The following is a 10,088-nucleotide window of genomic DNA, read 5'->3' on the forward strand; positions in this document are numbered from 1 at the left end:
CATTACTCCATGGGAGAAAGACGGGACATAACAGAATAGCCACAAAGATAGTCTTGAAACCTTTGGGGAAGATCTATTCTGCAATATGGAGTTGCTCAGAGTCAAAAATCCACTGGAGGGCACCCAGCAACAGCCATCTTTATGGATGTAGTTCAGCAGGCTTGGGGTTTGTTTTAATTCATTTTAATGAAAGTTTACAGAGACTTTGCATTTCTATTGTTGCACTTTCCTCTCTGCCCAACCTCCCCCCGCCCCAGTTCACTCTTCTCTTTGAAAAGTAAAAGAAAAATTCTTTCATTGTTATACAATCCCTCCCCCCAAGGCCACCCCACTAGGCAGCCTTCATTCTGGACTCCTGTCATGACAATAATACCTAATCCTACATCCCTTTTAAACAGCTCTCTCCTCATCTGTTTCAATGCAGTATACATAATTTATCCCATCTTTCTCAGTCTCCCTCCAACTCTGATGTCAGTCCTGTTTTACAACAGTGGCACTATGCAGTCTTTGTCCTTTTGTGACTGAGATACTTCACTCAGCATAATGTCCTCCAGGGTCACACATTCTGAATAATATTGCATGAGTTTCTTATTTTTCAATGCAGTGTAGTAGTCTATTGTGTGAATATACCACAGCTTCTCTATTCATTCGTTTGTTGATGGGCACTTGGGTTGTTTCCAAGTCTTTGCTATTGGGAACAAAGCCGCAATAAACATGGGTGTGCATATATGTGCTTGGATGTCAGATATGGTCTCTTTGGGGTATATTCCCAGTAGTGGAATTACTGGGTCAAATGGTATTTCTATTTGCAACTTTTTGAGAAAGCGCCATACAGCCTTCCATAGTGGTTGCACCATCAGCAGATCTTTTGAGGTGCCACAAAATGGGTTGGTACCAGCAACCTTAAGGTTAACAGCCAACAGCAGACAGGGCAAGAAGGCACTAGTCTGACACATATCCACTACCGTTCAGCTGATCCTGATCCATGGTGACCCTTGACTCAACTCCCAGTGCCTCTCCCTCTTCTTTCCATTCTTTTCCTCAGGCTGTAACTCTTTATGGGAGGAAGGAAACTGCCTTATCTTTCTCCCAAGGAGCCCCTGGTGGATTTGAACCACCAACTTTTCAGTTAGCAGTAACATATTATGCCCAACTGCAGACTCTTAATTAATAACAAAACTTAACCTCATTGCCGTACAATCTGAACTAACCCATAGCTGGCTCCCCTTGAGGGATCTGAGGCTGTAACTCAAACCAGAGGGGCCTGCCCCCCACTTCTCCCCTGGAGCTGGAGAGGTGTGGCCTTGGAGTTAACCGCACAGCTCCCTCCCTGCTATGTCACAAGGGCTCCAGGGCTCTTCATAGTTGTTGAATAAATGAGGGAATGGAACGCCCAGCTCCTGGCTTCCGCACCAGAAAAATGGTGTCATTCTTACACTCATCCTCTTCCTCCTTCAGGAACAAGATCTGTGAAGGCAATTGATTCTAGGGTTTTCTCTTCTCCACCTCCATAGACACACAGAACAGGAACTTTCTGCAGGATCTTCACCCAGTTTGGTGTTTTCTTCAAAGTATTTCATCCACAGCTCTGCTCTCAGAAGCAGCAACACGTGTGCATGGAAGTAAGATCCGGGACAGGTCTCCATCCCTCAGCACTAAGACAGGTGTGCCTTCCACCCCACGGACACGACGGTCTTGATTTCCACAGTAGGAGCTCCATCTGCAGGTGAGGTTAGCGTCACAGGTGAAAATGTTTGGGCTTCTAAGTGCATCTTAGTTCCATGGGCCACTGTCACACCAACACCATAAGCCAGTGGCCTTAAAGGACAGAAACTGAGATCCACATGGTTCTAGAGACTCAACATCCAAATCAGGGCCTGGGACGTGCAAACTCCCTTCCTCATGCACAGCCCTGGTCATTCACTGGTTCTTGACCATCAAGAGGCATTCATCCTCCCATCTGGGCCCACCTAAGACATTGCCAATCCAACTCAGAAGTGATTAGGTTTATAATGCACTGTATTTGCTCATGATTAATTGACATAACAAAAAAAAATCTGTTTGCAATATCCACAGGAACAGGGTTAGAAGTGCAGTACCTGATTGAGATGGTGGGGAAGAGGACACATTCAAGCCTACAAGTTACTGTGAGAGTGTGTGTATTCTCCTCTAAGTCCAGGAACTCTGAGTCGGAATCCACGCCATACTGTGAGCTATTTATGGAAAGGGGCTGAGTAGCCAAAGCCTGCTGCTGTGCACAGATTCCCACCCAAGGCTGACCCGTGTGTTATACAGGGTAGAACGGCTCCCTGGGGCTTGCTTGCCTTAACCTCTACGGAAGCACATCACCAGGCCTTTCTTCTGCAGAGCTGTTGAGGGGGTCAAACTACTAACCTTTAAGTGAGTCACTGATCACAAACCACCCAGGAGGTTTGTGAGGGGATGAGGAGAGGAAAGGCTGGCACACAGGGCATCCTGAGAAGGAGACAAGTGTCCAGTCTTTGGGGTCCAAGATCTTGGTAAGAGAGGCCCTGGGGTCTAATAGTAAAATCTGAAGCAGCTGTGGATTTGGAAGGTGACACCAGACAGCAGCTGTCAGCTCATAGGGGGCCCCATGCAAGCTCTCTGGGCCCAGATTTTTCTGTGTCGGGGTCGACATGACATCAGTGAGAACACACTGACTTCCCACCAGGCTGCTGGGGCTTTAGGGGCGCTCGTGGGCACAGCTGTTCAGAATACTGTCTGGCAGACAGAAGTGCTGGGGCAGGGGCTGTTCTCTCTCCTACTCCCCTTTTCATGCCATCTTCCAAACCCAGGCCAGGAAACTAGATCTAGGAACCTTCCAAAGTACAGCCTGCCCGGGCCTCTCCAGAACTGTCCTCTGTGAACCATGACAGGAGACCCTCCTGAAACTGACTCATTCTTTTGCCCCAAGTAGAATGCCAGCTCCTCCAGGAAGGCTTCCTAGGACGCTTCTGCCTCTATCGTGGTTACCCTTTCTGACATCCACTTTGGGGTACTCGGAAGTACTGTGACCTTAGGAGTTCTGCACTGCTCTGAGCTCCCAAATATGCACCAGAGCTGAGATTCCAGGTTCGTGCCCAGATGTCTGAATGGGCCTTCTCTTCTGTCAGGTAAGAAATCTACTACTGTGCTCCAGGCAGCGAGTCAGACGATCCCAGGAGGGGCTTCGGGGTCCCTCACCTATGACTCATCATGAGGTGTACAGAAGTCTCCCATCACCCGCCCCCCATGGCTCTTTGCACCCTGGCAGACCAGCTCACCACAGCCCGTTCCCCTCTATTTTCTGTACTGACATGGTTCTCATTTGCCAATATGTCACATCATCTGTGCACCACACAACAGGACTCTGAACGTAGCACCCAAGATGGGTTGATGCTACTGGCTAGGGGTCACCTCCCAGTTGTCTCTGGGTACTGAGGATTTCAAGTTCAGGGTCACCTCTAGCACAACCTGCATGTGCAGGATGGCTATTCTGACACCTTGCCCCATAAGGGCCTGGCCTGCCTGGCAACACTGAAGGGCTGGGGGTTCTTGCAGACACCTCACACGCTGGGTGATCTCATCTCCCCTTTAGGGCTCAGCTTTCACCAATAGCTCTAAGGTGAACCCTTATACCAGGGCACAGCACTCCTTAGGACAGCCAATGCTGAAATCCAAAGGGCAGTAAAAGGGCAGTGTTTGCCCAGGGACACAGCTCAGAAGCAGGCAGGAGTGGAGAAACAGGGTAAACACTGTTACAATCGGTGTTAGCAAACAAACATGTGTGAACTGGTAAACGGAAAACCAGTAATTCACTCAGTTTATCTTTACCCAAATCACAATAAAAAGCAGAAAAACAAGCTACTGTGGCCCCGGTTCCACCCATGCTGCTGCGATGAAAGTGGATCAAAGTGGACGTGGTTACCCCCACTGCTCTCCCTCTTCCCATCCCATCACTGCATCTCACCGCTCAGGTGCCCCACCACTAACCCACTCCCCGCCACCCTCAGGTGCAGGAGGCTGAGATCCAGCCGGCAGTGAGAAGGTTCTAGACAGTGCCCAGGAGCAGCAGCTGGTGAGCCCTCTGTCGGGGCACTCTGTGAGCCACCCGATAATCCCGACCCCTCTTTCCACCTCATGGTCACAGCCTGCACTCCCCAAAGCCTCAGAGGTCCGGGAACTCAACCCCTGCCCTCCCGCGGAGATGAGGTCCTAGAGCACCCAGTGTTGTGGACTGAACAGTGTACCCAGAAATACAGGAGGGTTTTCTCTTGTCACCTGAACCAGTCAGAGCAAATCAGGGTGGGTCATACCCTCATCACTTCTGAGAGACAAGAGCAGAAGAGACAGTGACGTGCAGGGGGATGAAGCAATGGCAGACAGACGCAGCTAGCTGGCAGCAACCGGCCACTGCTTGGACAAAGGACCCCTTCCGCCAGACCCCTAGTCTCTAAAATGACGAGAAAATAAACTTCCGTTCTTTAGAGCCACCTGCTTCAGTAGGCTTCTATCTGGCAGCAATAGGAGGCTAAGCCAGCCAGTGACACGCCCAGGCCCCAGCCCTGCATCACCGGCACTGGGGACAGCGTGTCACCCAGAGCAGAAGCTTCAGCATCACCCTCCCACCAGGAGGTGGCCCGTTAGAGAAGTCAGCACCCAGTGCACCCCAAACTCCAAGGAAGCCACAGGACGCCTAACAAGTGAAAACAGAAGCCATCACGGAGCTCGATGTATTTCTCATAAATTAGGTCACAATCCTAGAGGCAAAGCAGAGTCGGGTGTCCTGAGCGCACAGCCAGGGGCACGGGGTGCAGGGTCACAAGTAGGGCTGGTCCAAGGACAGCTCCCACGGCTTCATCGGAGGGGCTGGTGTCACTGCCTTCTTCTCAGCAGCGGTCACGGAGCTGGGGGAGGGAGAGAGGCCACAGTGAGGCTGGGTTCACGAGGGCAGGGGCGAGGACGTGCGGAAGGTGGAGGGACGACAGCTGCCCTGACACACACGCTGCTTGGACTGTAGGGTCACATACTCGGGGTGCTCCAGCATGCCAACTCCTCCGGGTCCCCCCAACAGGGGTCCTCAAAGAGTCTGCTAACTCTGATGGGAGCTGCCAAGCCCGGCTTCTGTCCTGAACCTCAAGCCCTGCCCTGCCTGGACTCCTGGGCCCAGACTTCAGCAGTCAAGAGCTGGACTCCTCCAGCCCCCTTCCCACCTCCAGCCCCAGGGTGAACGAGACAACCCCGTTCCACGTCTACTGCCCGAGTCTCACGCTGAACGTATGTCCACTATAACCACACAGCAGGTACTGAGTGTGGACACAGGGCTGCCCCACACGAAGCCCTCGGTCTAGTAGGGCTGACGGTCAGCACAAGATTTAAAGCTACTCCTTGGAGTCTAAGGTAGACCAAGGAGACCCAGCCCTTCCTGAGCCCCTGGGGCCTGAGGTACAGAGATTCACAGCCGTGAAAGCTCCGAGGAGGAGGCAGCCCCCTCCCCCCTGCCTCCTGGAAGTGAAAGGGAGAGGCATTGTCATGGGGGGGGTAAGGGGGGGTAGCTGGGGGAGAGCAATCTACCATACTCCAGTCTGTGGTCTGCACTCAGGCAAACCAGACTAACACAGTCCACCATGAATCCAACACTCCAGATCTGCTGTCCACTGACTGACCAGGACCCTGTGCATTTCAGGACTGCTCCATAGGTGCCCATGGCTGTCACCTTTACGGGAAAATCACCAGGTCTTTCCTCTGGGCTGTTGCTAAATTAAGTTACCACTAGCCTTGAGGTGTGTCTCCAACTCGCTGTCCAGTCAGAACTGACTCACAGGTGACCCTGCATTTTGGAGGCTGTGAATCCCATGGGAGGAGACTGGCCAGCTTTCTCCTGTCACTGGAGGATTTGAACCTGAGAGATGCCAGGTGAGCAGTGTCACTCCCTACACGCTAAGCCACCAGAGCCCCTTTAAAGGTGAAGAGTGGGGGGCAACTGTTTCTGACACCTAGGGGCTTTAAAGGACCACTGTACTAACAGCCGGCCACAGGCTCGTCCCTTCAGAAGCCTCATCGTGCTGCTGTCCTCCCACCCCATTCTACAGATGAACAAACTGAGGTGTAAGAGGGCTGGGGGCCTGGGTCCAGCCACATGGGAGATTAGCTGGAGCGCCTAGGCAGCCCTGGAGGCCAGGCACGCAGGCCGCCGAGCTGCTCCTTCCACTGGCTGGTTGTACGATCGGGCAAGCCCCCAAGAGCCTGGCTCCCTCACGTGACTCTGGAGGGGGTACAGCACTAGTCGGCTGGAATTCTTTTTGGGAGTTTACATTCATTATGAGGATTAAAGTTCACTTGCACCAACCCTGTGGATGCTGCTGTCCTGTTTAATTAAGACGAGGAGAAACCTTGGGTGGCACAAACAGTTTAGTGCTTGACTACTAACCAAAATGCTGGCAGTTCACACCTACGCAGAGGTGCCTCGGAAGACCTGGAGATGTGTGTCTGAGAAATCAGTCACTGAAAACGCTATGAGCCCAGCCCTCCTGACAAAGGAGGCTCCAGGGGCAGATGGCGGGAATCAACCAAGGGCAGCTGGCTGGTGCTTTAATTAAGGGAAGATTCTTCAGGCGACTGACAGCGTATTAATGACGACATCAACTTTATGAGGCAGGCAGTATTACTGTCCTCATTTAATAAAACTCATTCAGAAACAAGGTTTCTGAAGCTCAAGTTTCAAGTCTGAGAGGCACAAAGATGGAAGGCACACCTTGCTTTGGTGCACCCCACAGTGCATTTGTACAAATGAATGCTTCGGGGTGACCCCCCCCCATCAAGTAAGTGCAGAAGCACCACTTTTCCAACAGCACAGGCTCACGTCTTATCTCTGTGTCACATTTTCGTAATTCTCACAATATTTCAACCCTTTCCTTAAAGCTACTGCACATTTCACAGACTAAAAACCTTATGTGAAACCTTAACCTTATGTGAAACCTTACATGCACTGGGAAACCAAAAGGTTCAACTGGGCAAGCTCTGGTGGCCTCATGGCAAGAAGCTGCACTGCAATCCCAGTGGTGCATGGTTCGAATCCACCAGATGCTCTGCTGGAGAAGGAGGGATAATCTCCTCCCGAACCAGTCAGATCTGATTTGATAGTACACACACAAAAAATAACAAAAATTTTTTTTTAAAAAAGGTTCACCTGACCCCCTTTATTGTGGTCTGACAGTGAGCCCCCAGCCTCTCTGAGGTATGTATGAATCTCAGGATCATTCCCGAGAGCCCTCTTTAAGAATAACCAAAGGTAGGAGGTTGTTACACACAAGAATGTCCTGTAATAGATGACATTTTATGGTTTTATGATGCCTGGTTTCCAACGGCAGTTGGCCTTTCATAGAGTAGTACGTCACCCTCTATATCCCATTCTTCCCAACGTTTGCTATAATTTGCTATGATCCATGCATATAGTCACTATGCCAAATCCAACACCTTGGCATAGTCAGTAAGATACAGACATTCTTCTGGTATTCTCGCCTTTCAGCCAGGATACATCCAACATCATCACCAATGATATCCCTGGTGCTACAGCCTCTTCTAAATCCAGCTTGAACTTCTTGCAGTTTTCTGTGCACTGTTCCAGCCATTTTTCAATGATCTTCAGCAGCATTTTGCTTATATGTGATATTAATGATATGATTTGATAATTTCCACATTCTATTCTATCCTCTTTCTTGGAAATGGAAACAAATAGGATCTCTTTCAATCAGCTGGCCAGGCAGCTGTTCTTCAATTTTCCTGGCATAGCCAGGTGAGCCTGTCCAGGGCTGCATCTGTTAGATGAAACACGTCAACTGGTATCCTACTGATTCCCATGGCATTTTTTGCCAATGCCTTCAGTGCAGCTTGAACTTCTTCCTTCGTTATCATTGGATCTTGCTCCACAATTGTTGATGCTTGTTGTTATGTGACGTCGAGTCATTTGCGACTCATAGCGACCCTATGTACAACAGTCCTAAACCCTCCTCTATCCTGTGCCAATCGCACTGCCTCTGACACACCCATCCCGATTACCCCAGTCACTGAATCAATCCACCTCATAGAGGTTCTTCCCCTCCTGCGATGTCCCTCCACCCTACCAAGCATGATGTCCCTCTCCAAAGACCTGTCCCTCCTTACAACATGTCCAAAGTATGTCAGGCGAAGCCCCAGAATCCTTGCCTCCAAGGAGTAGCCTGGTTTAATCCTCTCTACGATGATTCTGTTTGTTTTCTTGGCAGTCCATGGTACATTCAATACTCTTCTCCAGCACCACAGCTCAAAGGCGTCAATTCTCCTTCTATCCTCCCTAGTCACTGTCCAACTCTCTGAATTAAGAACACTTAATTGTGTTCATGCAAAATCTACACCTAGACCAAGAGGCTGTTGTGCAAAGGAAATAAGCAAACACTACATGGCTTGAAATTAGGAAAGACTTGCGTGGGCACTGTATCCTTTCTCCATACCTATTCAATCTGTATGCTGAGCAAATTATTGCAGAAGCTGGACTCTATGAAGAAGAATGTGGTCTCAGGATTGGAAGAAGACTCATGAATAATCTGTTATGTAGGTGGCACAACCTTGCTTGCTGGAAGTGAGGAGGACTTGAAGCACTTACTGCAGAAGATCAAAGAATGCAGCCATCAATATGGATTGCATCTCAAAGTCAAGAAAACAAAAATTCTCACTACAGGACCAACAGCAACACCATGATGGATAGAGACAAGACTGAAACTGTCAACAGCTTCATCTTACTTGGCCCTATAATCAATACAATTGGTATAAGCAGTCAGGAAATGTAGTGTAGAAAATATGCGTTAGGGACCTCTCCTTACTGCTGAGGAGCAATGATGTCAGTTTGAGGACTAAGGTGTGCCTGATTTAGGCCATGATTTTTTCAATCACTTGCTATGCAACTGAGAGCTGGACAGTGAATAAGGATGACAGAACTGATGTCTTTGAGTTGTAGTATTGGAAAGAGTATTGAATATCCCACAGACAGTCAAAAAACCCACACAGCTATGTCTTGGAGCAGGTACAGCCAGAGTGCTCCTTAGAGACAAAGATGATAAAGCTTCACCTCTCCTACTTTGGGCATGTTGCTAGGAGAGGCTATTCCTTGGAGAGAGACATCACACCTGAAAGGTGATAGGATGGTGAAAGATCCCCAACCACATGGACTGACACAGTGACTGCAGCAATGGACTCATGTGTGTCAGAGATTGTGAGGATGGCACAGGCTAGAGCAGGGTTGAGCTGACAGCACCTAACACCGCCACCACCCTCTTCATCAATGCCATGGATAATAACAATTGGCTCACATAATTTTTGCTTCCTCTAAGGCAAATTGTATGTGGGCACTAAGTTTTCAATGATGGAGATAAAAGACCTTGGGTGGAGGAGACCTGTGTTCCTGTCCTGACCAATGCCCCTCCCATCAGCTGTGAGTGGACGGTGATGTGATGCTGAGGTTTCAGCAGAGCTCACAGGATAAGCTGGATCAGGGAGAAAGGCTTGGTGACCTTTTTTTTTTAAAAAAAAAATCATTTTAATGAAAGTTTATAGAGACTTAGGGTTTCCAGTCATTCATTATTGCATTGGTGATTTATTTCTTAAAACCAACTCAGCTCACTGCCCTTGAGAAGCTGACCCTCCAGCAGGTTTTCAGAGCCTGTAAAATGCACCGGAGGAGATGGCCCATTTTTCTCAGCCACTGGAGAAGAACAGTCTGCCTTCCAGTTAGCAGTACAACTCCTTACCCAGCAGGCCACCAAAGCGCCATTACTCATTAAAGCCAGACAAGTCACTAACAGTTCAACCTGCACCTGGCTGTGCAGAAGATGCAGGACCAGACAGTGCTGCATTATAATGTGCAGCAAGTATGACAACTCTCTCAAGATTGTCAGCAATGCCTCCTGCACCACCAACTGCTTGGCTCCCCTGGCCAAGGTCATCCATGACAACTTCGGCATTGTAGAGGGACTCATGACCACAGTCCATGCCATGACTGCCACCCAGAAGACCGTGGATGGCCCCTCTGGAAAGCTGTGGCGTGATGGCCGTGG

At 49.7% G+C, this 10,088-nt stretch overlaps 1 protein-coding gene across 1 annotated transcript in view; it reads right to left on the reverse strand.

The window, feature by feature from the left end:
• Positions 1 to 4,819: 4,819 nt before the first annotated feature.
• The window catches only part of NDUFA7 (NADH dehydrogenase (ubiquinone) 1 alpha subcomplex, 7, 14.5kDa), a 14,000-nt gene continuing 8,731 nt past the window's right edge, over positions 4,820 to 10,088 (reverse strand). Inside the window, exon 4 of the mRNA XM_006896339.1 lies at positions 4,820 to 4,907. Coding sequence (XP_006896401.1) covers positions 4,820 to 4,907 — 88 coding nt within the window. The remainder of the gene's footprint in view (positions 4,908 to 10,088) is intronic.

Source organism: Elephantulus edwardii, unplaced genomic scaffold (genome assembly GCF_000299155.1).
Source record: "Elephantulus edwardii isolate Elephantulus edwardi_28Jun2011 unplaced genomic scaffold, EleEdw1.0 scaffold00185, whole genome shotgun sequence".
In the NCBI taxonomy this organism is placed as follows: Eukaryota; Metazoa; Chordata; class Mammalia; order Macroscelidea; family Macroscelididae; genus Elephantulus; species Elephantulus edwardii.